General features: G+C 44.6%; 1 protein-coding gene and 1 long non-coding RNA gene across 6 annotated transcripts in view; one reads left to right on the forward strand and one right to left on the reverse strand.

Moving 5' to 3' along the window:
* LOC132592554 (uncharacterized) overlaps positions 1-27,556 on the forward strand; it is a 29,466-nt gene that overhangs the window by 776 nt on the left and 1,134 nt on the right. Inside the window, exons 2-4 of one of the 2 annotated variants that reach the window (XR_015951654.1) lie at positions 11,562-11,664; positions 12,561-12,746; positions 20,926-21,227. This is a non-coding gene — a long non-coding RNA (uncharacterized LOC132592554). Of the gene's footprint in view, positions 1-11,561; positions 11,665-12,560; positions 12,747-20,925; positions 21,228-27,556 lie in introns of those variants that run through there. The other variant, XR_015951655.1, reaches the window with a different exon arrangement.
* LOC148684795 (cytidine monophosphate-N-acetylneuraminic acid hydroxylase-like) lies at positions 403-27,142 on the reverse strand. 4 transcript variants are annotated; one of them, XM_088676245.1, is made up of 14 exons: positions 22,599-27,142; positions 18,094-18,297; positions 16,440-16,531; positions 15,732-15,841; positions 12,565-12,755; positions 11,602-11,749; positions 9,700-9,781; positions 9,224-9,361; positions 7,815-7,950; positions 7,543-7,686; positions 6,294-6,468; positions 5,457-5,573; positions 3,782-3,897; positions 403-1,388 (listed from the first exon to the last, which is right to left on the reverse strand). In XM_088676245.1, exons 1-14 carry the CDS (start codon positions 22,610-22,612, stop codon positions 1,301-1,303), a joined length of 1,755 nt encoding a protein of 584 aa, XP_088532371.1. In that variant the 5' UTR covers positions 22,613-27,142; the 3' UTR covers positions 403-1,300. The 4 variants fall into 4 exon arrangements, 3 of the variants coding, with proteins under 3 accessions (XP_088532371.1, XP_088532372.1, XP_088532373.1); XM_088676246.1 differs by lacking the exon at positions 22,599-27,142 and adding an exon at positions 16,979-17,118 and having other exon boundaries at positions 18,094-18,229; XR_015951647.1 differs by lacking the exon at positions 403-1,388 and adding an exon at positions 5,053-5,168 and having other exon boundaries at positions 3,783-3,897.

The following is a 27,556-nucleotide window of genomic DNA, read 5'->3' on the forward strand; positions in this document are numbered from 1 at the left end:
TGCAATGTTCCTCCATTCCAACGAGTTTGGAAATAACAATTGCCTTCAATTGTTCAACTTTCCTCCCAACTTATTCTCTTACTGATTTTTCATAACCCGTAATACAGAAAACATGATGCATAACTCCTCCTCCTGCCCGAAAAAATAACAGAAGCAATCCCCCCTCCCTGACTGCTCACTTTGATTTTGCCCCCCTCCCCTCCAAGGCCCTGGGCTTAAATACTCAGAAAACAACTAGACAAATAAATTTCCAGAAAATGGGAGGGAAATGGGCAATCATTTTTAAAACTAAAAGCTCAGTTTGATTCGGATATTTTAAAACATTGCTTTTATCAAAGATTTTAAGTGAATCATGTCAATAAATTCTAACAACAATCAAAATAGAAACAAGGAAAAAAGAAACCATGTTGATGTATATGTATTCAACATATAACATGAGCACAGCATTTAGGATTATAATTTATAGAAAAGGTAAGATGGAATTCTTGGTGTCCATTCTCAACTCCTCAAGAAGTGCAACACGGGGAAATGTTTTAATTGCACACGCCTGGGATTCACCATGCATTGAATAAATCTATGATTCTCAAGTTGGAGTACAGCTGGCTTGTGGAAAACAACATCAAAACACAGTATTTCAGAAGAAACTATGAGATACCTGTGGATTGTGGATAGCGTCGTCTGCATGTGGATTCAACAAATGGGTGGAATCACACAATCGTAGTGTTGGAAGGAACCAGGTATAGGCAAACTTGGGACTACAACTCCCATCATCCCTGACCACTGGTCCTGTTAGCTAGGGGTGATGGAAGTTGTACTCTCAAAACATCTGGAGGGCCGAGTTTGCCTATGCCTGATCTAGTCCAACCCCCTGCAATGCAGGAATATGCAGCAGTCCCACGTGGGGATCGAACCTGCAACCTTGGTGAAATCCACTGGAGCTACAGTAAATGGTAAAAGGTGCATACACCTAGTTGATTTATTCATTGCTTTTATTTCATCACCCCATAACAAGGTTTTTCTAGGTGACAAGCAGTTAAAACAATTTTAGAATCCCTAAATTCCATACACCAACCAACCAGTTTCAGATTTTTCAAACCCATACTTCTAGGTAGTACTAGCAAAGAAAGTCAGTGATGGAAGGGTGTGTGTGTGTGTGTGTGTGTGTGTGTGTGTGTGTGTGTGTGTGGATCTTAAATAATTTTTAGAGGAAATTCACATAGTATAGGGACACATTTATTCAGTATCCATATGTTAGTAGGCAGGCACTTATCACCAACTTGTTTGGCTGCACAATTTCCTTTCAATTCAGATTTTGTTTGCATTGTGCCAAGAAAGACTTCCAGTCAGGTGGTGTCAGAGGAAGTTTTATTTGGAAATGATTCCAAAACCTTTAAAAATATAAGAAAACAAAAACAGAGTTACACACAGAAGGACAGTAGCTACATGAAATTTGGATCAACAGGTTCACTGTGTCCCAGTCCACAGGCTTGGGAACCCTTCATGAACTTGGGGAAAGGATTGTAACTCAGTGACAAAGCCCATGCATGCAAAGCATCCTGGGTTCAATCCCCACCATCCATAGCAGGGCTGGGAAAGACTCCCGAGACCTTAGAGAACTGCCAGTTACTGTGCACAGCAGGGTTGGCCAATGTGTCCCCCTCAATATGTTGTTGGACTACAACTCCCATAATCCATGTCCATTGCCCATGTTACCTTGGGATTATGGGATTTGTAGTCCTACATCTGGATTCAACATGTTGGCCACTCCTGATGTACAGTGCAGACAATACAGAGCTCAAATGAGCCAATGGCCTCTAATCTATATGGCAGCTTCACATGCCTGGTTCCAGGGTGAAGTAGCAACATACGTGGTGATGAGACCACACAGCTTTTCAGTAGCAATTTGTGAACACTTGTTTGTTTGTTGCTTACAGTATTATTATTATTATCTTTATTTGTATCCTGCATTTCCCCCTGAAAGGAACTCAAAGTGGTTCACGGATAAAACAGAAACAGCTAAGACAGGCATGGCCAAAGTCGGCCCTTCAGATGTTTTGGGACTACAATTCCCATCACCCCTGACCACTGGTCCTGTTAGCTAGGGATGATGGGAGTTGTAGTCCCAAAACATCTGGAGGACCAAGTTTCTTAAACATTAACAGAATTTAAAGCTTCTCTATGATCTATTAAAACATCCAGATAATTACAATCTTATCCTTGTGCATAGCACCACTAGGAAGCTGCATGGTTGTATCAGCTCAATCTGCTGAAATCAGTTTTGTTTACGGTTGGTAACTTTAGGCTGGCTGCTGTCAAGGTTGGGTTATGGATAGCAACCTCTCAGGGCCGGTGTTAGGGCTTTTTGCGCCCTAGGCAAAATCACCTCCTGGCGCCCCTGCGTCCCCTCCATAGGCGGGAGGAGAGCGAGCCAAAAGGAGAGCTCAGCTCCCTCCCGCCTATGGAGGGCATGCTGTGAGCTCTTCAGCGGCAGTGGCAGCAGCAGCGCCCATAGCTGAAGGCTTCAGCTACAGGCGCTGCCGCCGCCGCTCGCTTGTTGCAGCCACTGAGGAGCTCACACAGCGTCCCCTCCATAGGCGGGAGGGCGCTGAGCTCTCCTTTTGGCTCACACTCCATAGGACCTCCATAGGCGGGAGGAGCGCGAGCGCACGCCGTGGGAGGGCAGCGATGGCGCGGGGTTTTTGCACCCCCTCCATTTATGTGCTCTAGGCAACTGCCTAGTTCGCCTAAATGGACCCACCGGCCCTGCAACCTCTGTCTGGCATGAGAGAAGACTCAGGGGTTGTAGGCCAAGCCAGTAGTCAGGACTGTAGAGCAAGTCAAAACCAAAGAATAAACTAGGATCAAGAAGTAAGACAGGAGACAGGAGCAAAAGCCAAGCAGGAACAAGGAATATAGAAACATGACAAAGCTCAGGAAGCCCTTGTTGCCGAAGCAGACTTGATTGAACCAGGAAGCCTTCTAAAACCTTTCTTCCTGTCCAGAAGGGTCTTATAGCCCACCTAGGTGAGTGCAGTCAGTCCAATGTCTAACTATACTGTACTGAACTGTACAGTGTCTCACCAAAAAGGGGCAGCTGGACACAAACCCCAAGGCTCTGAGTTCAAGACCCAGCAGCAGTGTGCAAAATGTACACAGTAACATTTGGCAGAAAATGAACGGGGTGTACAAACGCGGTGTACAAACGGGGTGTACAAACTAGTGTCTAAAGACACCAAGAGTCCTTTGTATTTATGAAGGAAAAAAGAATGGAATTCTCAAGACTCACTCCTAACTTATGATTGTTATTAGGTACAGATCCAAGTGTGCTAATTAGAAGTAAATCTGATTAGATTGTTTTGCTATGGGGTTGAGTAATTATTGGTTTTGCAACGAGACAGAATAGACAAATTCATGCTTAAGTAACATGCTTTCTGGACCACGTGATAATTGTTCAGCTGCAGTTCTTTCAAACTTGTATAATACTGTAGTACCGGTAGATGCAGTCATAGCTGCTTCTGTATCTTTCACCTTTGGAACTGTTATCAGGGATAAAGTGGCTTGATTCAACACAGGCTTCTATTTGCAACAGAATCCATTTCTTACATTGTATTCTAGAGGCATAAGGAATGGGAAAACTATAATCAATGAGGCTATGCCAGTTGACACCAGCTTAATGATTTACACCTAGAGGTATGTTTTCAAGGAGCAATTTCGAAACAATTCTATATCAAATACTAGTGACTGGCATTAGCATGGCGACGACAGAAACAAATGGGCTTACTTGTGATGATATATGTCTGGGTCACGTTGTAGCCTGATTTGGAATCCTATATACAGGTCATCCCAGAGCAATCCATGTTTCACTGTGTGCCTCATTACACTAACTCGGGCTTTTATCTGCAGTGAAAGACAAAGTACATGAAAATCTGGCGTCAGTTTTATTTGATACATTAATACAACCAATAGGCAGAATCCAAAGACCCCCTTCAGTTCTCATTTCCTTTCTTTCTGTCCTGCTGAAAATTCTGAAAGTTCGGCTTCAATTTCAAAGGCAGCTTGCTGTGTGGTGATGTTGGGGACACTGCTGTTTGTGAAGCACAGGTCCAAAACACCCCTTGGCACACAAAACTGGTTGTGTAGCTGTTTGGATGCCAGGCAGTGCTTCTGTTCTGTGTGAATCCAGCTCAGCAGACTTACCATGGTTTGTTTCCTGCCAACAAACCATGATGTGAAGCCATAGTTTGTCGTTGGCTTATGAACCATGGCATGCTTTAACTACGGTTTCACGTTGTGTCTGAACCCAACAATGTTGCTTGTGAAGATGCTTCTAAGACTGCTAAGCACAAGGTAACCATGGCCGGAAAACCAAGCTTTGAAAAAGCAAGTTATGGTTTGTTTGCTCATCTATGAGACAACTGATGGTTTATTGAACAAGCCATGATTAAAGCAACCATGGTTTAGTGTTAATGTGCAAACACAATTAGTATCTAATTCTGCTGCTGTGTTCTGGTGTGAACACACATAATATCTTCTCATATTAAAAATTATTAGGCATGACTGTTGTTGTTGTTTTTTACTCTTAGTGGCATCCTGAAATAACAGAACCAAGAGAGAATAAGCAGGTTTCTGTCCCCTTTTCTAACACCCACCCCCCTCAAAATACAATTGTTGTTGTTCATATGTTTGGCCAGCTAACCCTTCTAAGTGCTGGCTTTTAACCAAATTGTAGTTCTTTCATGTTTCAAAATTACAAATACATTTCCCAAATTAAAATGAGAAGCTGCCTTGTGACTCTACTCATCAGCGGACATTTTGTGTGGAGTCAGCTAGAGCGAGAAGTCGGGCTCTTAATGGTCTGGGAGGACCCTTTTTAATTGCCATGTTGTATTTTCAGAAGGCCTAGTCTCATGCCGTCTGTTTTCCTGCCTTTTCCCACCCCCCCCTTTCTGCATTTCACTCAGTGCTCTCTTCTCCACTCCACTTTTTATCTTAGCCTTTGCTCAGGCCTTTTCCAGCAGCTAATGCCATATCCTTGGGGTGGTTCACATTAACCTTTATAAGACAGGAATTTCTCTGCTTGGGTCAAGAACTGAAGTCACAGCAAAACTGAAAGCATATCCCAACACTATTCAAAGAAGGCTGAGTGGTGGTACCATAAGCTGAACACTCTGAAACAACAAGGGCATGGAAGTGTTGCATAAATAAGCTCACAGAGATTCATGTCACACAATGAGAACCATGACAATATTTTAACAAACTATATACAAAAAGCATAAGCATTGTGCATTCTAAGTGCTAGTATACAGAGTTAAACACACACAGCTTTATAGTCGTCCCCCCCAATAATCCCTGTCAGCAGAAATAAGTGAGAGCAAATTGTTGGCCTTGGAGGAAATGAGATATATATAGATATAGATATATGAGAACATGAGAGGATATATATTTGTAATCCTTACTTCCTCAAATGGACAGTCCCGGTTTGGTATTTCTGTTGGAAAAGATAAGTCCAAAAAATCCACTAAGTAGTTGTACCCTCCAGGCAAAGGGCTGAAATCATCATCAGTTTCTATTACCTAGTTATGGGATATAAACAACAAGAGAAGGTTGTCATTTCAAACAGATGTTGTGCAATCCCCCAAACTATTTAGTTTTTGCTTGATTCTCCCATTTACTCTTAGTGCTCAACCGTGAAGTTCTTCAGAATTCAGTTGTGCTTACTTAGTCACAGGTATGTGACTTTTGGATTGCTGCTTTATATTTAATATATTATATTTCAATTTCCAACATCATTGTCCTTTCTGTGTAGTAGTTTATTTGTTTTGACTTTTTTCATCCAACTTTTTATGAGCTGAATTTGAGGCAGGGGGTCATAATTCTTTGAAGAGAAGGGCTCCTTTGCCTCCAAATTTAAAATGAGAATAAAAGAAATTGTCTCACTGTGTTAGAGGGGAAAAAACACACAGAGAGATTTATAGTTCAAGAAGAAATATTGGCTGTCACTTAAATATAATTGTCATCTTAATTGGTATATGTCCGTAAAGTTGGATTTTTTTTTTTAAAAAAAATATGGATATCCCAAAAGGAAATTTTAAATTGTTAGCAGCAACTGTATATCCCAAACTGTCACCATCAATTTCATGCATTTGAGGGTGTTGCCTACAGGAGGTCAAATCCCTACTGTTGTTCTTTAAAAAGTGTTTGCTAAAGCAATTGAAAACAGATAATCTTGTAGAATTTATCCCTTAAGTAAACAATATATTGCATTTGACAAATGCTTGTATAGACCTACTCACCCTTAGCACAAGGTTGTAGCCTTTAAACCCAGCCCATAGATAATATTCTTTCACCCAGGAAGGATAGAGAAAAATATCATCATCAACTGCAGCTCCAAGAGTGTGTAAGTATGGCTTAAAATCCCATGAGTCCTTGATAATTTTTGTCCCTTCTGGAGGATCAACAATTCCTAAACTAAGAGAGAGGAAATAGACAATTAATAACTGCATCGACTAACTGTAGTCAAAATCCATGCAGAGCATATCCAGGGGTGTAGGAAGGGAGGGGCGGAGGAGGCGGTCTACCCCGGGTGCCACTCTGGGAGGGGTGACAAGATGGCCTCTGCCTCCCCCCAGCTGTAGAGTGGCCGAGGGCGTGTGCAGCCTTTATGGTCGCCATGCAAGCGGCAGCCTGTATGGAGTGTGCATGTGCTGCGGTGCCCCGGGTGCCGGAGAGGGTTCCTCCACCGCTGAGCATCTCTCTCTGATTCACAGAGTGAGTCTAACTGCAGATAAAATGAATAGCCCCACTTTCTATTTCTTATTCATCTTCTGACCCCCAACTTGCAATAATTGTTGCAAGGTAGCATTTTACACCCATTTACATTTATCCAGCGGTTTGACTTCACCCCTGGAAGCATACTCCATTGTCTCAAGACAGACAAATACCTACCAAACATTTAAGGGCAATCTGGATTCAACTCACAGAAAATTATCATGGTAGATTTATTCAACACGGATAGAAGACAGACACTCTGACTGCTTGGGGGAAATATTTTGCTAAACTAGCAAGGGACCTAACACATTGACGGAATGTTTGAAATCTGCTGCATGGTTCAGCTTGTCACTGGAATCTATAATGGGAAAAGGGGAAGAAGAAGAAGAAGAAGAAGAAGAAGAAGAAGAAGAAGAAGAAGAAGAAGAAGAAGAAGAAGAAGAAGAAGAAGAAGAAGAAGAAGAAGAAGACTGGTCCACTACATGCTGGTGTCACAATAGCCCCTAACTCTGCCTTGCAAGAGCCCTTTCCTTAGTGCTCTTCAAAGGCGAATGGGTCATTTGAGTGCTTCTTAGCCACATGAAATGGCATAGATTTCCCAAACTCAATCTCAAAACTTCTTCTCCCTTCTCAACTTGATGAAGATGCTTCTCCTGCCCACACCAGTGAAGCATTTCAACAAAAACCGGTTAACAGATTTATTGGCATTACAAACATTCGGAACCTAGTTACAGAAATTCAGTAAATACTTAATTTGAAATACATTAGGAATACCTGTCTGTTGGATCTCTGAGCATCCTGGCCAAGTCCAAAGTGGCTCCAGGTTTTGGTGTCCATGTTGAAACTTCTTCAGATTTTTTTTTAATTAGTCTGTTCAACTCCTCTGGGTCATTTTTAAGATTTGTTTCTCTGATGTAACTAGGTTAAGGAAAGACACACAACTGAATGTTTCCATAGCACTGGAGACACAAAATCATGAGTGGAAGGAAAATAGCAAAATTATTGTGATACAACTGGTGACTAAAGAGTGAACAGGAAGACAGTACCTGTCAGAAGGATGAGCTTCGACAAAATATCCCGCAAAAGGACAGTAGATTTTTGGCTTCAGATCAGTAACCAGCTGGGCCTTGTAATTCAACAGCTTCTTCCTTTCGATTTTAATAAACTGGGCTTTCTTCTCCTCTGAAAAACAAAAGCACTTATTGGACATAGGTTGTGCAATCTGGGGGGGGGGGGAGAGTCTTAATTGTCCTACAAGGATTTTAACAGTTATGTTCTTCATTATTATTATTATTGATCACTTCCATCAGCATCACTTTCACACTTGAGCAAGAGAAATCTGGAAGGGACATTTGTCAAGTGGAAAGAGATCAGGGGAAGAAACTGCACAGAAGATCTGTCTCACTGCTACAGGCATCCCCGCCGCCCACTTGTGCACGATGGACTTGCATGCGGCTGCGTACATGCATGGCGCCGGGAAATAAATAAATAATTCAATTCTAACTGGAAATGTCAGGAGAGAGCTGGAAAGCCCTTCCTTTGTGGTTCACGAGGAGACCCTTCCCAGAGGGACATCAGTGAGCCAAAAGTCCAGAAAATAAGACTCCAATGGCTCAAAAATGGCACGCGGAAGCTTTTGCTACTGCCGCACTACTCCACTCAACAGCTGTTGGGCAGGAAGATGTATTTACTGCAGCTGGCTTATGTACATTTCACTTAAGTGTGCAGGGTCCCAGAACGCCTGTACATGACAACAGACAAGGGGGTATTCCAGAATATTTTTAAGCTTTTAAATTCCCCTCTGGGTTAATTGACATGGACCGTTTGCTGTTTTTGGTCACTAAGTGTTTGTGGCATGAGTGCTTCATTGTGGGTTCAGGAACAGTGTGTGTGTGTGTGTGTGTGTGTGCGCGTGCGCAAACGAACATATCTACACATGTACACACATTTGACTGGACGGATTTAGGTGGGAGGGGGGTGGATGTTGCCCAGGTATGCTTGGGTTTTGGGGTGAGGGGTTTTTTTTTCTTTGTTGCCTGGGTGGGTTTTAGTTTTGATGGTTAATGTCGCCTGGCTATGCATATGTCGGGCATAGGCAAACTCCAGCCCTCCAGGTGTTTGGGACTACAATTCCCATCATCCCTAACCACTGGTCGTGTTAGCTAGGGATGATGGGAATTGTAGTCCCAAACATCTGGAGGGCCGGAGTTTGCCTATGCCTGGTTTATGTTGTGTTGGTACCTGACAACATAGAAAGAGCTCTCGCTTCTTCTCACATTTCCTCCATGTTTTTCTCTGAGGCGATTTCACACATTATGTTGCTGTGTGTGCTTGCTTGCTTGTCTCTTAAGAGAAAAGGGGAGTGTTGGCTTGAAATAAAAGTGTTGGCCAATGGAGGCTTCAATATATTCTGAAAAATGGACTCCTTATCTAAAAGATGCCATTGGTTCATTACCAGTGTAATTTCCTCCGCTGTATACCATTGGGAATCCTGACGCTCCACCTGCAAAGTCACTCATCATGAGGTCAACCTTCTCAGGAAGCTTCCCACCATTGGGCCTGGTGCAGTCCACTGTGTTCAGAATTCTGTGCCCTATGCAAAGATAAACTCTCAATTAAAATTGGGTCCCAACATCTTCCCAGCAAGACCAGGCCAGAACTGGCTGAGATTTCAGAGCAAGGGGAGAGGACCATATTTTAGGCACTAGGAAGTTTTGTTAGAAACCTGAAGTGTAGAGGAGCAAGGATGGTTTTTTCTTTACTTTTATACAATAATCTGAAGTTATGAATAACCTCAAAGTAGGTCAAAACTGGAAAATAGAGAAATTGCACTAATCATACAGAGTATCTGAATCATTCCACTTTTTTATTTGAAACACAGTACAAAAAAGTATCAAATGCAACATAGTAATTATTGTTACATTCAGGTACCTTTATAGTCAACAATGATGCAAGTATCCATTTCAGGATGAACACCATCCATCAGTATAATAAATCTAAGATTCCTGTCCACCTTAAAAGAAATCAAAGCATATATTACTATTAATTTTGACATGGATATTTCTATTCATAGAAAACAGTGATATGGTTGGCTGTAATCCCTTTAAAAAGTTATTGGAATGCAATCTAAAATGGCTCCCTAATGTGTATATTAGGGGAAATTGCATAGAAACTTGTGTATAATAGAATAAATTTGAATTAAAATCCTGATCAACTTCCATGAACATGTTGTTGTTGTTGTTGTTGTTGTTGTTGTTGTTGTTGTTGTTGTTGTTGTAGTAGTAGTATAAATGCAAGGTTATGTAGAACTGTTGAGAACTGTGTTTAAAATCAGGAGGGATAGAAACCAAAAGAAATTGACACCGACAGATTTACCCATCCTTAACTGCAAGCGGGTGGCGCTGGGGGTTAAACCACAGAGTCTAGGGCTTGCCGATCAGAAGGTTGGCGGTTCGAATCCCCGTGACGGTGTGAGCTCCTGCTGCTCGGTCCCAGCTCCTGTTAACCTAGCCGTTCGAAAGCATGTCAAGTGCAAGTAGATAAATAGGTACCTCTACAGCGGGAAGGTAAACAGCATTTCCGTGTGCGGCTCTGGTTCGCCAGAAGCAGCTTTGTCATGCTGGCCACATGACTGTATGCCGGCTCCCTCGGCCAATAAAGCGAGATGAGCGCCACAACCCCAGAGTTGTTCACGACTGGACCTAATGGTCAGGGATCCCTTTACCTTTAACTGCAAGCAACAGTCTGCTGCATGGCTATTTATCCATAAGCATCTTGTTACTATTAAACTTTTTGTTAGTAATGCACCCTCTGGTGTTATTGGTGTTAGTAATGCTGCTCCTCCTCCAACGAATACATTTTAGTGGCAACAAGGATAGGATATTTTTGAGGATCGCTGAGTAGTTCTTTGTGGATCAAATGATAATGTGATGATTAGGTCCACCAGTTGTCTCTGAACTGGTTGGACATGTCCAAGTGGCCTGAAGTGGTGAGCTAGCGGCTGCTGCGGGAACCAGCAAAGAGCACTCATTCATGGCCCCCAACAAGAGTCAACATGAAGCAGAGTCAACTTGAATCAGGAGTCTTGCTTCATCAGCTCACCTTATGTGTTTGCATTCCGTCTTAGGATATATACGGTATGTGGCAACCCAGAAACATATTTCAAACAGCTTTGGTTATTAAGTGATGTGTACTGGGAGCACTGGGACCTCAATTTCCTAATTCTGTAAATATTGTTAGGCTACATGTCGGAGTCCCTTCTAATTCCCAGATCCAGCAAGTATTCAATTGTTGGAATAGCCAGGCCAGTTTCTTGGTAATGGCCCTAAGTGTGGGTTGTTAGGGTAACAAAGGAAGCAGCTATGCGCCAGAGGGCAAACAGGTGAGCAAACAGGCACTCCCACAACTGGCAAAAATGAGAGTTGAGGTGTGAAAGAGAGGGAGGGAGGGAGGGAGACACATTCTTGATTTCTATTTGAATTCAAGGTTGTGGCTATGGGAGAAGCAAGACCTTCTGGGGTGTTAATGCCGTGAACGGCTCCATTGTAAACTCAGATTGTATGTGTAAATAAACCATATATCTTAAAGATAGCACAGTCTTCACTGTCTGTCGTTCCAAGGAAATGGAACCCTGCATAAGCATTTGGAAGCCCTGGAGTCTCAAGCCTCTCAGAAATTTGGGTGGTGTGCAAGAATTGTGTCTTAGGGATTTTTTAAAAAAATACGGTATTGTTGCTTACTCATGGTCTGGTAATGTTCTGATTAGAAACTTCTGGATTTTTTCCATACTTTAGAAAGAAAATTTAAACTTCAGAAAATATCAAGACATCAGACCTGTTGCCAAACTCCAAATGGGACAATGTTAATATTGGTCAGCTTTACACCACTCTGCTCGAGGTACCAGAATACAGGCCGTTCTGTCTTCCCAACATAAATGGGCACATCTGGCCTCCTCTCTGCAAGTTTCTTCAATGTGGGGTAACTGGAGAGTAGGAAAAGAAGAACATTAGAAAGCTTGACTGGGTGAAACAAACAAACAAACAAACAACAACATATTTATACCCTGCCCATCTGGTTGTGTTTCCCCAGCCACTCTGTGCGGCTCCCAACAGAATACAGTATTAAAAACACGATAAAACATCAAACATTAAAAACTTCCCTAAACAGGGTTGCCTTCAGATATCTTCTAAAAGCCAGATAGTTGTTTATTTCCTTGACATCTGATGGATGGGTGTCCACAGGGTGGGCACCACTACCAAGAAGGTCCCCTGCCTGGTTCCCTGTAGCTTTATTTCTCACAGTGTGGGAACCGCCAGAAGGCCCTCAGAACTGGATCTCAGTGTCTGGGCTGAACGATGTGGGTGGAGACGCTCCTTCACGTATACTAGGCTGAGGCCATTTAGGGCTTTAAAGGTCAGCACCAACACTTTGAATTGTGCTTGGAAACTGTCACAGATGGATGTTGGCTACTCTTGGGCCATGAATGCTGTGAGCCCCTCCATCGCAGGCTCAGGTTGTATATATGTGTAAATAAACCATATATTCTACAGGTACTGTAGTCTCCACTGCCCCTCATTCCGAAGGAAATTGAACCCTGAGTAAGTGCCTGGAATCCCTGGAATCTCAAACCGCTTGGAACTTTGGCTTGTCCTATTTATATGCTTCCTTATATGCCTGTGTCACCAGAGCAGCATGGGACAAAGCCATACAGCTTGCACACCACCAGCCCCAAGTAAGAGTGCTTAAGATGACAGCATAAGTAATTTCCCCTCTCTTTTTTATCACATACACAGATACCTGAGATGATCAGAATGCATGTGGCTGATGTAAATTAGATCTGCGTGACACAGTCTTTTCAGCCAGTCGCTGGGCGGCTCATGAAGCAACCACCAGCCGCGTGCAAAAGCAGGGCCAATGAGCCACGGATCGAAGATCATTCTTCTGTCTCCAAGTTTGATGTCCATGCATGCATGAGTTACGTAAGTTACCTAAGAGGAGACAGGAACCCAAGACTCAGACTGATCAGTGTTGTCATGTTCTGTGTGCCTGAAATGAAAATAACTGTTTCCCAGCATGGCTAGCTCAGTAGGTTAGCGCATGGTGCTGATGACGCCAAGGTTGCAAGTTCGATCCCTATATGGGGCAGCTGCATATTGCAGGGAGTTGCACTAGGTGATCCTCAGGGTCCCTTGCTTCTCTACAGTTCTATGATTCTGTTATGTCCCCATGGTGTTATTTTGAGAGCGGATCTTAGAGAAGATTTCCACTTCCTTTCTGCAGAAGAAAATACAGCCCAGTGGCTGGCTTTGCTCTTTGGCTGCTACGGCCCAAAACATGCAAGTTGGGCAGGGAGTGCCTCTTCCTTTGGCTACCCCCAGAGGGAAAAAAAGAGACCAGGTGACCTTGCCCCACTGCTGAAAACATTTCCTCTGCATTGTCTGCTCCCCCTGTGATCCCCCCAAAGGTCCACACATACTGCCACTTCTGTTTCACACATTCTTTACCTTTCTGTTCACACAAGCACATCCACTCCTGTTTCCCCACCTCCCCGCTTCTGGCTCACACTGAGCAGGGAGGGTGCGTGGTCAGGTGGGTAGGTAGCATATCTAAACTTTGTGCAGAGGCCAGAGGCCAAATAGGAACTGCTAAGAGCATTCAGAATTGGTGTGGGTGGGCTGAGATCCTCTTGGAGACACGTGAGAAGCCATGATGAGAACATGTTCCCTTCTTGGGAGGCACACTAAACATAGAGATACTTCCCCAACCTAGTAATAACAATAATAGTTTTATTATTTATACTCTACCCATTTGTCTGGGTTTTCCCAGCCACTCTGGGCAGCTTAAAACACATAAAACATTGTAAGACATTAGACATTAAAAAATTCCCGATACAGGGTTGCCTTCAGATGTCCTCTAAAAGTCAGATAGTTGTTTATTTCCTTGACACCCGATGGGAGGGCATTCCACAGGGTGGGCACCACTACCGAGAAGACCTGGTTCCCTGTAACCTCACTTCTCACAGTGAGGGAACTGCCAGAAGGCCCTTGGAGCTGGACCTCAGTGTCTGGGCTGAACGATGGAGGTAGAGACGCTCCTTCAGGTATACTGGGTCGAGGCTGAGTTCCCTTCAGATGTTTTGGGCTATAACTCTTATCATCCCTAATCACCAGAATGAATGCTTAATAAAGGCTGGACATTATCTAACAACATGTAAGGTTTGTGCAAGCAAATCTGAAAGAATGCTCAGTAAACAGGCCACAAACTTTAGGTGTATCCAGAACTTCAGGATTGCTGGAGGAGGATAGGAAGATTAAAGAGTGGCTGAATGAATTGTGACAATTTTCACTGTGAAAGATGTTGAGAATGAGAAACTGGGCTTGTCCTTACAGAGCATTATTTAGCTGCAAATTCATTCCCCCCCCCCATTCAGATTAGACCAGACTAGTCCAAACTTGCATATGCATGGGCGTAGGCAGGGGGGGCAGGAGGGGGCAATTGCCCCCCCTAGAAGCAGGGCCACTGGCCAGCCTGCCCCACTGCCCGCCCGGTGCCATCTCCCTTCTCCCTGGCTGGCTGTGGGGCGGGCGGCGGGAAAGCACCAGAGCCGCGCAAAGCGTTTGGCTGGCTTTCCCTCCCTCCGCCCCACAGCCAGCAAGGGAGAAGGGAGACGTCTGGGGCTTTCCCTCCACCTGCCCCAGCGATTGCAGAGGGGGAGGAGGGGATCAGAGCAGCCCGATTTCGGGCTGATCCTGGCTCCCCCTCGTCCCTTCCAATCGTGGAGGGGGAGGAGGGAGTCGGAGCAGCCCGATTTCGGGCTGATCCTGGCTCCCCCTCGTCCCTTCCTATCGCGGAGGGGGAGGAGGGAGTCGGAGCAGCCCGATTTCGGGCTGATCCTGGCTCCCCCTCGTCCCTTCCGATCGTGGAGGGGGAGGAGGGAGTCGGAGCAGCCCGATTTCGGGCTGATCCTGGCTCCCCCTCGTCCCTTCCGATCGTGGAGGGGGAGGAGGGAGTCGGAGCAGCCCGATTTCGGGCTGATCCTGGCTCCCCCTCGTCCCTTCCTATCGCGGAGGGGGAGGAGGGAGTCGGAGCAGCCCGATTTCGGGCTGATCCTGGCTCCCCCTCGTCCCTTCCGATCGTGGAGGGGGAGGAGGGAGTCGGAGCAGCCCGATTTCGGGCTGATCCTGGCTCCCCCTCGTCCCTTCCGATCGTGGAGGGGGAGGAGGGAGTCGGAGCAGCCCGATTTCGGGCTGATCCTGGCTCCCCCTCGTCCCTTCCTATCGCGGAGGGGGAGGAGGGAGTCGGAGCAGCCCGATTTCGGGCTGATCCTGGCTCCCCCTCGTCCCTCCTATCGTGGAGGGGGAGGAGGGAGTCGGAGCAGCCCGATTTCGGGCTGCTCCGATGTGGCCCCGCCCCCGCCCCTTGCTCCCCGCCCCTTGCCCCCCCCCCTGATTTTCATCCTGGCTACGCCCCTGTGCATATGATTGTGTTTGAATTTGTCTCTGGGGAGGAACTTCAATCTTTCCCGCTCATACCAGTGAGCATTTTCTTTTGTTTGTCCCTACATTCTGATTTCTATTATGCCAATTAGGTGCTGATAGGCCATCCACACAACTTGTTAAACAACAACAACAAAAACTTCCCCATCTGGAAATAGTAAATTTGCTTGTGCAGTTTTCTGATTTTGTTGCAGTCTGGGGGATCAAAAGATACACACACACACACATTTTACTGCATTTTCAATTTAATTTAATTTTTTTTAAGGGAAAAAAGAAAAACGTCACAATGTAATAATAGCTTGGAAATGAACTAGACTTGGGAGAAAGAAGCTGTATTTTTTGTAATTGTCTGTGGGAAAACTCATGAGTAACTCATAGTTTGTTAAACAAACTATAGTTCAGCACCATGTGCACACTAGGCCATAGAGGCAAGCCCCAGTACATAAAAAGTTGGTGATTTTTATTTACCTGCACCTCTCCAAAAGCTATTTCTTCAGGCTCTCTGGGTTCTGTATCCCATGGATTTGGAGGATTCAGTTCAACTAGCACCAATCCATTATCTGGACCTGTTTCAGCAACTAGAAGGAGAGAAAATAAACTACAGTACTGCTTTGCTGCTGCTTCATTCATAACCCCAAAACCTAGCCAACACATAGGCACTGATTTTTTTTTGTTTTATTGCCTGATTCTCAATGAACTATCTGGTAGGAGGAAAGAGAGAACTCTCTTCCTGTTTACCTGTCTCCCAGCTATTTCCTTGGTCTGATCAAGAGCAAAGCTTTTGCTCATCTACCCCTCTGAACATAAAATACAATGATATATAGCTCTATCTTTGCTGGACCAGAAGAACCCTGTTCTCTTCCGCTGATGGAACCTGGGCTCAGCCTGTGAGCCATTAGATGTTTACTCAAAAAATGTTTTACTGTAGGGAAAAAAGTTGTTGTTTTTTTTAAAAAAAATAGCTTTTACCATTTGCCACGCTTGGCTTTTAAAAAACCAATCCAATATCTTACTGTTTTTGACTTGTATGCATGACAGCGAACAAAATAAGCAATATAGATCAAATCAAACTCTTTAACTTGAGCAAATTGGATTTGTATTTCTATTAAACCGCAGAGTAAGGAAATAACAAATGTGGCACTGCTATAAAAAGCTGCAGCAGACGTTACGTTTTACCTAGTTCATCTTGGCAGAAGCTGTCTGGGGGGTTAACGTATTTCATTGTGCTCACATCCAGCTTCCAGTTATGCTTAGTGCAACGTACACACCTAGGTTAAAAAGCCAACAACAGAAATAACAATGACGGGGTTTTAAAAGTTTAAATTCTTAGAGCAATATTATAAATATTTAGCAACGCAAAGCTAGCCAATGAACTCGGATACTGTTTGGTTGGGAAAGACGCATTGCACGAAGAGAAGGAAGCAGTTTTAGGATAGAATAATAGTCAGAGTCTGGGTACACACTTCCTTTAGAGCACATTTGAAACACAACCTTTCCCTCAAAGGATTATGGGCTCTAACATTTACCCCCCACAAAAATTACAGTGCCCAGAATTCTTTGAGCGGAACAATGTGCTTCGAATGTGCTTCGAACATCTCACGCAGCCAGAATGCTGGGCCGATTTTATTTATTTATTTCATTTCATTTAGGAAATGCTTCTCATGGAGCATCTTCAAGCGATTTTTCAATACAGTAATAACATCTATTAAACTTACAACAATGCAGAGCTGAGAATAAAGCACAGCATTGGATTATCCTGGGTCAAGTATGTGAAGTATCAGGCTAGAGAACTCTGCAGCAGAAGCATCAGTGACCAGTCACCATTTCTTTCTCTGTCCTACATTCTGACAAAACTCTAGGAATTGCAGGGAAGATGTAAAATATTGCACAAGACAATGTGATATGTACATATAAAGTATATGCTGCATCTAATATATAATGACATTAAAAGAAACTGTGGGGAAAGGACCAGCAAGGCGAGACAAGGTAGAAAAGCGGGAAGGCGCTAAGGAAGAAATGGCAGAAAGACTTCATATAAACATTTTTATTAACCAGCCACAGAGGCAGATTTGGGAGAGTGCAACCAGTTGAGTCGCACTGGGTGCGTAGCCACAGAAGCTCCACAAGGGACACAGCAATTATGCTTGGAATGGCAGAGGCAGGAAGGGGAGGCGGTTGCCAAATTTTGGCACCACACAGGGCGCCACTGATATTTGAGACCCCCCCAGGTCCACCACTGCTATCCATATACATCTGAATATGCTGGCCTTCTTGATAGCGCTTTTAAATGCTTTAACAAGCATGCATCTCTCTTTGAGCCATCTCTGAGCAGGCTCATTGGTGGTGCAGTTCTGTGGAGCTAGAGGGAGATCTTAGAGGACTTGGGGGGGAGGGGGTGCCCTCTATGGCAACTTGTCTGCTGTGGAACTTCAGTCATCAGCATGAAGATTCTTAGCTACACTATTTTTCGTCGTTGCTGCAGATAATACATTCCTTGTCCTCACGGGAAACCCAGATGGGTGGGGTATAAATAATACATTATCATCATCATCATCATCATCATGGACTTAAGGGCAAGTGGCCACCAATGTCCATCTTTAAGATGGACTCATTCCCACTGGGGCAAATCTTGAGCCCCATCATCACGAAGGAATAGTGTTTCAAGTTTAACCAATCAGCTTTCCAAAAACCCCAACAACCCAGAATGCTACATACTGGTAGTTGTCTATCTGAATTCTTAGTACTTCCCATGCTTATCAGTTTACTTTATGGGAGTATATTTATTGCAAACAGAAAGAGAGAGCGCAAATGGGGCAAAGTCTGGCCTTACTTTTGTGTCAGATCTTCAATATCTTTAATAAACAATCCTCCTTGGTGTTTGCACAAGTTCTTGCATGCACGGAGCATATCCTTGTCTTTGTACAAGATGTAATTCTTCCCATCGGTTTTGTTCTTTAGGAAATTTATCCCTTCCTTGAGTGCAGCCACCTCAGAAGGTGTAAGTGACAGCAGCGTCCTGCTGGTTTGCTCCACACTATTTGAAACCGAATAATGAGCAGTAAGAGATATGAAAACAAGCTTGGGTTTCTCATATCAGAAAACATCTTCAGAATTCATTTTGCTTAACAAATTAGATGCCTGAATGCTTCAGGTGGACAATGACAAGGAAACAACAGCATTTTTCTTTTCCTGTTTATTTTCAGGTTTAAAGTGTGTGTCTCTTTAAAGAACATCAGGGGTAGGTTCCCCCCCCCCCAATATTTCAGCCATCTCCCTAGTATCTAGAACATGGGTAGGCAAACTAAGGCCCAGGGGCCAGATCTGGTCCAATCACCTTCTAATTCTGGCCCGCGGACAGTCCAGGAATCAGTGTGTTTTTACATGAGTAGAATGTGTCCTTTTATTTAAAATGCATCTCTGGGTTATTTGTGGGGCATAGGAATTTGTTCATTTTTCTTTCTATCAAAATATAGTCCGGCCCCCAACAAGGTCTGAGGGACAGTGGACCGGCCCCCTGCTGAAAACGTTTGCTGACCCCTGATCTAGAAGTAATGCACTTCTGCCCTTTCCATTTTATTTATTCATTTATTATTTGTGAAGTTTATAACCAGCCTTTCCACCAAATGTTCAAGGTGGCTGATAGAAACACATATACTGATCAAATACAATAAGTATAACAAAACAAATTGTTGTCCCCTCTCCAAATTTGGTGCTTCTAAATTTATTCCCTGAAGCCAATAAAGACCTTAAAAATACCAAGTTCATCTCTCATATTTTGACGGCCACAATGATGTCTATAGCAAGGTTTTGGGAAATGCTTGAGCTAGTAAATTTGGACTATTAGGTTTGACAGGTAGCCTTGTTAGTGAAAAATCCCATAAACTGAAAGTCTCCAAGAGGTCCAATAAAAAGTACAGAAGTCTGGTTTGATTTCACATCTTTTAAGAATAAGGAAACATATGGATCGATGGTTCCTCCAATTTACACTAAAGTATAGAATACATGATTAAAAAATCAAGAAGATACAACACACTCCTGCTTGGTTTCTTCTTTTATTCATATTATATCACATGATAACAAAGCAAGGGAATTAAAACCAACATTTTTCCTGGATCTACCTCACATTCAACATACCAGCAATTATTGTGGTATTTTCCTTTCTATTTGTTAAACTTCACAAACACTCTGCTGTACTTGTGTTCCATGTCAGCATCGATGCTGCCTATTTCCCCCCTCCCCACTTCTTCTCTCTCTCTCTTTTTCTTATTTTCTTTCTGTAAATTTCCCCTGATTTTAGAATTTCCATAAAGATTACATGGGAAGAGCAATACCTTAAAAATAAAAAAATAGCAATAAGAAAAGCAATACAGGTAAAATGACAACAAAATCAACTATAAAAAAACCATTTGTCCCCTGAGAGATTTTTCCAGAAGCTGCCACTGTGCTGCCCCAGTAAGTGAGACTGTGGCGGGGGCAACATCTTCTTGTTTCATCTCAGGTGGTGAAACAGAATGGGACTCCCCTCTGATGGTAAGAGATCTTTAGAGTAAAGATTTTTGTGTGTGACTTGTACAGAAGAACTGTTTGATAGTGGTAAAGGTAAAGGTAAAGGGACCCCTGACCATTAGGTCCAGTCGTGACTGACTCTGGGGTTGCAGCGCTCATCTCGCATTATTGGCCGAGGGAGCCGGCGTACAGCTTCCAGGTCATGTGGCCAGCATGACTAAGCCGCTTCTGGCGAACCAGAAAATTCCTGCCTCAAACGGTGAAGGAGGGCTGCAGAACCATTGCAAGTTATTTTACCACCTGCAAAAAGATGTTATATTGATACATTGGAAGGATAAAAATGTGCCACCCTTCACTTAATGGATAGATGATGTGACAACTCTTGCAACCTATGAACAGATCACTTGCAGACAATGATTATGCATGAACAAATTAAATGATTGTTGGAATGTATTTGTTGAAACCATAGTGACACATGAATCAATGTATACTTAAGGAAAACAATTCATTTATTCATCTACATAATGGTAGTAGTAGTAAATCTTTATGTCACCGACCAGCACAATTCATCTACAGATATATACTATATAGTTTTGTGACCTTAATTATTTTGTTATTGCTATTTTCCTTTGCTTTTAAAAATGTTTTTTTCTGTTTCAGCTTTCTTTTTCCATTTTTTATTCTTTTTTTAAAAAATGTACTATAATATCCTCAATTTTATATATAAAAACAGGATGACAAACCTGTATTTTTAGAAGGTATGCAGGTGGATTGGGGATAAAACAAAATGTGCTTTGATCTTATCTGATCGTTCAACAGGCCACCAGTTTGGGATTGTGCCTGTCTCATAGCTGTCCACTTTCGGGTTTGAAAATAAGGGATCAGCAGCAGCCTCACCTGTCCCGGGGACAGTCTACGGTATATCTAACAATCCAGGATAGCAGCGGGAAACAGCGCTGGAATAAGGGAATTTCCAGCAAAAAAAAGGAAAGTTGACAGCTGTGACTTGGAATAAGGGAGTTTCCCGCAAAAAAAAAGGGAGGGTGATACCCATGGCCTGTCTTCTAAATGATCAATATCCATGTCTAATCCTGTTCCCATCAAGTAGGTTCAATACAGCACGACAACAAAGCATTTAACTTAATTGCTCCCTCAGGTGCCAAGGCAGCCAGTGCCGAGGGCCTTCTGGCAATTCCCTCGCTGCGAGAAGCCAAATTACAGGGAACCAGACAGAGGGCCTTCTCGGTAGTGGCACTCGCCCTGTGGAACGCCCTCTCACCAGATGTCAAGGAGAAAAACAACTACCAGACTTTTAGAAGACATCTGAAGGCAGCCCTGTTTAGTGAAGCTTTTAATGTTTAATAGATTATTGTATTTTAATATTCTGTTGGAAGCCACCCAGAGTGGCTGGGGAAACCCAGCCAGTTGGGTGGGGTATAAATATTATTATTATTATTATTATTATTATTATTATTATTATTATTATTATTATGGACTGTGTTATGTGCAGTCAGCTGGGAATATACTGGCTGCAAAATGAGAGGTTTCTGACTGGGGCCAGGTTTGTTCCCACACCTTCCCCCCACCACCACCACCACTTGTGGGACTTTCCTTGTGCTTGATCAATTCAGCCCCTGTTGCAACCACACCTGCAATGTTCACATAGGAGTGATGTCCTTCAAGGACATTTTGTGGTCATCGACTAAAACATCAAAGCTCGAAAATTAATGTGGCTCAACTAATCATTGTATTTAGCATGTGTGGTTTAAAATATTTTAGGCACTGGGATATGGGAAAGCTTTACTGCTGCCTAATGAAGCTGTATTTCAGTATCCTATAGTCTAATGAAATGGGGATCTACATCCACGTTGCTTTAAATATACTGTAGTAAATTGGAGATATCAAGTCCATTCCATTTGCAAACCACGATTTTCTTAAAATGTTTCCTGACTGCTTCTACTCACTCTGGAGGCTACATAGAAGTGTATCCACGGTAGAACATTTCAATATGTAGCTAAATATGCCACACATCTAAATTGTTATATGCCACACATCATATGCTAAATACAAGAGCATTTATCATATCTCTGCATGTGGAAATGGTGCTGGTGAAGTTAGCAGGTGGTTTAGGTGAGCCTTGAAAAACTTAAGTTGTACGGTATCTAGATCCTTAACAAGTTAAACTGTCTATTCTCAGCACTGTACAAACTTACTCTAAATTGTTATTTGCTGGAATGATCAAATTACTTTCTCCTCCACACAACACATGAAACATAACACATCTCGTGTTATGTGTTCAGCTTTCAGCTTTGAAAACATAACAATGTTTGCTCCAGTTGTTACAGGGTGAAAACGGAAGCTCCAGCTATTTAAATTATTTTAACTTGTTCAATATAATTTCCTCAGCTGACCAGCTGTGAGAGATGAATTGTTGCTAAGAATTCTTGGGATATACCCTGTTTCTCATATTTTAAGACATACCCATAAAATAAGCCATAGCAGGATTTTTAAGCATTCAAGGAATATAAGCCATACCCTGAAAATAAGACATAGTGATAGGCGCAGCAGCAATGCCGGCCGCGGCAGGAGGAGGAGGAAAAAAATAAGATATCCCTTGAAAATAAGCCATAGTGTGTTTTTTTGAGGAAAAAATAAATATAAGACATGTCTTATAATATGAGAAACACAGGTACAAAGATTTAAGAAAATGTACTTACATATCATTGAAGACACAATTTCTTGGCTTAAGCTTAAGAGACTGATTTGCTTAGCAAAGTTACCCTGTTTGGTTCTGAATATAAATACACTCTTTCATTACTAATTGCTCACCAGGTGTTTAACATTCAGCTGATTCCCTGGTGGCCCGCTGGAATGTGAAGTTAACCAGGGCTATTGATTGCTTGGCTCTGAAGCGCCCTCTCTGATTGCATGGAGCCTGCACAGCCCCGTAGTTTTCCACGGATCTGAGGGCAATGAAACAATCGCTGAGATAGCTAAAGCACTGGTGGCGGATAACTCATTCTGAAGCTGACCGGACACGGGTTAGAGCTCAATGTTGAGCCTACCAAGTGGCGATAGTGACGGCAAAGAAGACTTTCTTCACCACCTCTATTGCATCTGCAGAAAACAGCAGCAGGAGAATCTCTCAGGTGGTTCGCAATTTAGCGGAACCACCTGCTCCATAGGGGCCCAGTACGGGCCACATGATCTCCTGCAATGATTTTGCAAAAAGTCGCTCAGATTCAGGAAAAAGTAGAGTCCACCATGGGAGCAGGGCTGGGGCAGGAGAGTGCTAGAGTCCTGTCTAGTCAAGTTGAATGGGATCAGTTCCAATCTGTTACCTCTGAGGGTGTGGACAGGCTGCTTGGATGAGTGAAACCAACCACCTGTCGCCTTGATCCTTCACCATCCTGGCTTATAAAAGCTAGCTGGGAAGGGCTGGGCAATGGGCTTCACGGGGTGGTGAATGCTTCTCTCTGTGAGGGAGCTTTCCCAGACCCGCTAAAAGAGGTGATCATTAAACCACTTCTTAAAAAAAACTTCTTTAGACCTGGCCAATATGGTCAGCTATCGCCCAGTCTCAAATCTTCCATTCTTGGGCAAGGTGATTGAGCGATTGTTGCTGAACAGCTCCAGGCATGCCTGGAAGAAGCGGACCATTTGGATCCCTTCCAGTCGGAATTCAGGCCTCATCATGGGACTGAAACTGCCTTGGTTGCACTGGTCAATGATCTCCGGCGGGCTAGGGACAAAGGTGAGAGTTGTTTCCTAGTTCTGCTGGATCTCTCAGCAGCTTTTGACACCATCTGTAAGGATCGGCCGGGGGCACGCAGCAAACTGCCGCCTGCAGATAAGCCAAGGCTTGACCTCTGGGCGAGGCAAACCACCACCCATGTACAAGCTGCAGATGCCCTTTTTTAAGTCCATCGGCTGTCAGTCAGGACCAACTGCTGAGTGTTTAGCAGCAAAGAAGAAGAAGAGTTTGGATTTGATATCCCGCTTTATCACTATCCGAAGGAGTCTCAAAGCGACTAACAATCTCCTTTCCCCTCCCCCCCCACAACAGACACCCTGTGAGGTGAGTGGGGCTGAGAGACTTCAGAGAAGTGTGACCAGCCCAAGGTCACCCAGCAGCTGCATGTGGAGGAGCGGAGACACGAACCCGGTTCCGCAGATTACAAGTCTACCGCTCTTAACTACTACACCACACTGGCTCTCAACTCTTTGTCAGTGACAGCTCAGGCAGCCAAGGAGTGGTTGTGATTTTAGCTTCCTATGTGGTTATGAGTATGAAGTGTATCCTCTCTGCTCAGCAGCAGAGAACAGTAAAATTGACCTTTCAGCTCTTTTCAGATGTTCTGTTTAAAATTGGTGAGCAGTCATTATGTGTTTCAGCCCATAGCTGTCTTTTCTAATCAAAATTGATCAAATCATTTGTTGAGGTTGTTTCTGTCTCTGAAAAACTTATTTATCCAATGCAAAGTTGGTTCTACCTGTATCACATCTGGAGCCATTCTGCCTTGCCTCTGAGGAGCAGGAAACGCCCAGCGTTTGGAGCCTGTGTGGGTTGACTTTCACTTCTGTTCCCAGACTCGGGGAGGGTTGGTTTTTCATCAGTGTGCAAGAGCAAAAGCAACTCCACCTGCCTGACTTCAGCTCAATGAGCCTAACCACGGAGCTTCAAAGGCACCACTTATTCTCTCGTGCTGTGGATCCTGGAGGCAGAAATCATGCCAGTTAATATTCTCCAATTTTGTTCTTATGCAGCAGTCCCTGCACCATAGATGCCTTCTTGGGTTATGGATAGCAGCACAGCGTGGACAGACAGTGGCTAAAGTCATGCAGCCCGTGAATGCTTGCATCACTGTTATGGGCCTGCCCCAAGCTTTAAATACATATAGCGCTCCTTCATATTGCTCTAATCTGTTCCAACAGTTCAGGCCGCAAGGGAATCTTTCCCTAACGCATGGATTTCTTTATACTTCCAATGGCCTGACACTTGTGAAATGTGTCCATCGTGCACTGGCAGCCTTTTGCACAATCAATTAAGACAGGGGGAATGATTCCGGACCCTCAGCAAATTCAGTGCAAATTGAATACCTTATTGTTTCACCTAAGCTATCTCTGCTTTTAATTCTGCGCAGCAGGTGCCTGCAGAAGGTCACTTTCGCAAGTCTCAGGCCATTGAGCATCCACAGGTGTATTATCACCAGCTACCTGACCCGCAGTAGCATGGACCAACATCCCTGGTCGCTTGGGGTGTGTGGCTCTGCTGTTCCTTTCTAGTCCTACAGGTCCATCGCAGGTTCTGGTTTGATGTGAAGCCAGCACTCCGACGAGCTCTCCAGCATGGCATCATGGCACCAGCATGCGACCGATCCCATCCCAGACTTCAAGCTGACCCTACAAGAGATGCCAGGGCTGAACCACCCAAGGGAGACCAAGCACTGCCAGATTGTCACTGATGCTGTTGTTTAGTCGTCGTGTCATGTCCGACTCTTTGTGACCCCATGGACCAGAGCACGCCAGGCACTCCTGTCTTCCACTGCCGTCCGCAGTTTGGTCAGACCCATGTTGGTGGCTTTGAGAACACTTTTCTGCCAAATATGGACCAAGAAAGAATTGTGTCCAGTCACTTGGGGTGTCTTTGCCGCCGGACAACTTCAGCTTGCTTGCATAGCTGCCAAGTCCGGATGCCTGCAGATAAGCCACGGCTTGATCTCTGGGCAAGGCAAACCACCCCCCATGTACAAGCTGCGGCTTTCTGCACACCGTGCCCTTAGTTTCACCTTTCGCTTTCTTAGCGGTTTGCCACATCCTGTCTGTGATCTTTGCCTCCCTTTGGAAAGGCATGGCTCACTTCCCACTTGGTAGAAACATGATGTGGTGGAGCGGGTCCCTCAAAGGTTAGAGGAAACATACGTGTCAGCTCATGAAGTAAAGGCACTAAAGGTCAGACTGTTCCTACACGGGTGCATTTGTGCTAATAAAAAGGGCTCAGTGAAGCTTGCCAATCAGCTTCTCCTCGCACAGCTCACATGCTACAACTCCTGACTACATGTCTTCACTTCAACCATCGACCATAACATCCTAGAGGGGCTGGGAGCTGGGGGCACTGTTATACAGTGGTTCTGCTCCTTCCTCCTGGGTCGTGTTCAGAAAGTGGTGGTGGTGCTCAGACCCCTGGGCTCTCACTTGTGGGGTGCCTCAGGGTTCTGTCCTCTCCCCCATGCTTTTTAACATCTACATGCAGCCGCTGGGAGGTATCATCAGGGGGTTTGGGCTGGGTGTTCATCAGTATGCGGATGATACCCAACTCTACCTCTCTTTCAAATCAGAACCAGTGAAGGCAGTGATGGTCCTGTGTGAGTGTCTGGAGGCGGTTGGAGAATGGATGGCGGCTAACAGATTGAGGTTGAATCCTGACAAGACAGAAGTACTGTTTTGGGGGGACAGGAGACGGGCAGGTGTGGAGGATTCCCTGGTCCTGAATGAAGTAACTGTGCCCCTGAAGGACCAGGGGCACAGCCTGGGAGTCATTTTGGACTCACAGCTGTCCATGAAGGCACAGGTCAATTCTGTGTCAAGGGCAGCTGTTTACCAGCTCCATCTGGTACACAGGCTGAGACCCTACCTGCCTGCAGACTGTCTCACCAGAGTAGTGCATGCTCTAGTTATCTCTCGCTTGGATTACTGCAATGTGCTCTATGTGGGGTGACCTTTGAAGGTGACCCGGAAACTACAACTAATCCAGAATGCTGCAGCTAGACTGGTGACTGGGAGTGGCTGCCAAGACCACATAACACCGGCCTTGGAAGATCTACATTGGCTCCCAGTACATTTCTGAGCACAATTCAAAGTGTTGGTGCTGACCTTTAAAGCCCTAAACGGCCTCAGTCCAATATACCTGAAGGAGCGTCTCCACCCCCATTGTTCTGTCCAGACACTGAGGTCCAGCGCCGAGGGCCTTCTGGCGGTTCCCTTGCTGCGGGAAGCCAAGTTACAGGGAACCAGGCAGAGGACCTTCTTGGTAGTGGCACCTGCCCTGTGGAACGCCCTCCCACCAGATGTCAAAGAGAAAAACATCTATAAGACTTTTAGAAGACATCTGAAGGCAGCCCTGTTTAGGGAAGCTTTTAATGTTCAACAGACCATTGTATTTTAATATTTTGTTGGAAGTTGCCCAGAGTGGCTGGGGAAACCCAGCCAGGTGGGTGGAGTATAAATAATAAATTATATTATTATTATTATTATTATTATTATTATTATTATTATTATTATCATCATCATCATCCACTATGGAAAAAAGAACTGGCTGAAAAGACAGTGTGCCACACAATGTACATATGGCAACAAGCCAAGGGCGTACCCACCATGCGGCAAGTTAGGGCAGCTGCCCTACTCTAGAAGCAGGGCTGGTGGGCAGAGGCGGAGCACAGCCCGGCGGAGCGCGAGTTCGCCATTCCCGCCGCACCGCGCCGCACCCTCCCTCCAGCTCCCCGGCGCGCCCTCAGGCAAGGCCAAGCGCGGCGGGGAACCAGAGAGCGCAGCGCGGCGGGCGGGAACGCTGAACTCGCGCTCCGCTGGGCTGGGCTCCGCCTCCGCCCACCAGCCCTGCTTCTAGGGAGGGGCACAGCCCGGCGGAGCGCGAGTTCGCTGTTCCCGCCCACTTTGTGGCCCCTCCCCTTCCGTGCCTTGGCCCCTCCCCTTGCCCCCCCCTAGTTTTGATCCTGGGTACGCCCATGCAACAAGCTATGGCATGTTTGTCTTATTTAAATCCAGTACTG

The sequence above is a fragment of the Zootoca vivipara genome, chromosome 8 (assembly GCF_965207765.1).
Source record: "Zootoca vivipara chromosome 8, rZooViv2.hap1.1, whole genome shotgun sequence".
NCBI lineage: Eukaryota > Metazoa > Chordata > Lepidosauria > Squamata > Lacertidae > Zootoca > Zootoca vivipara.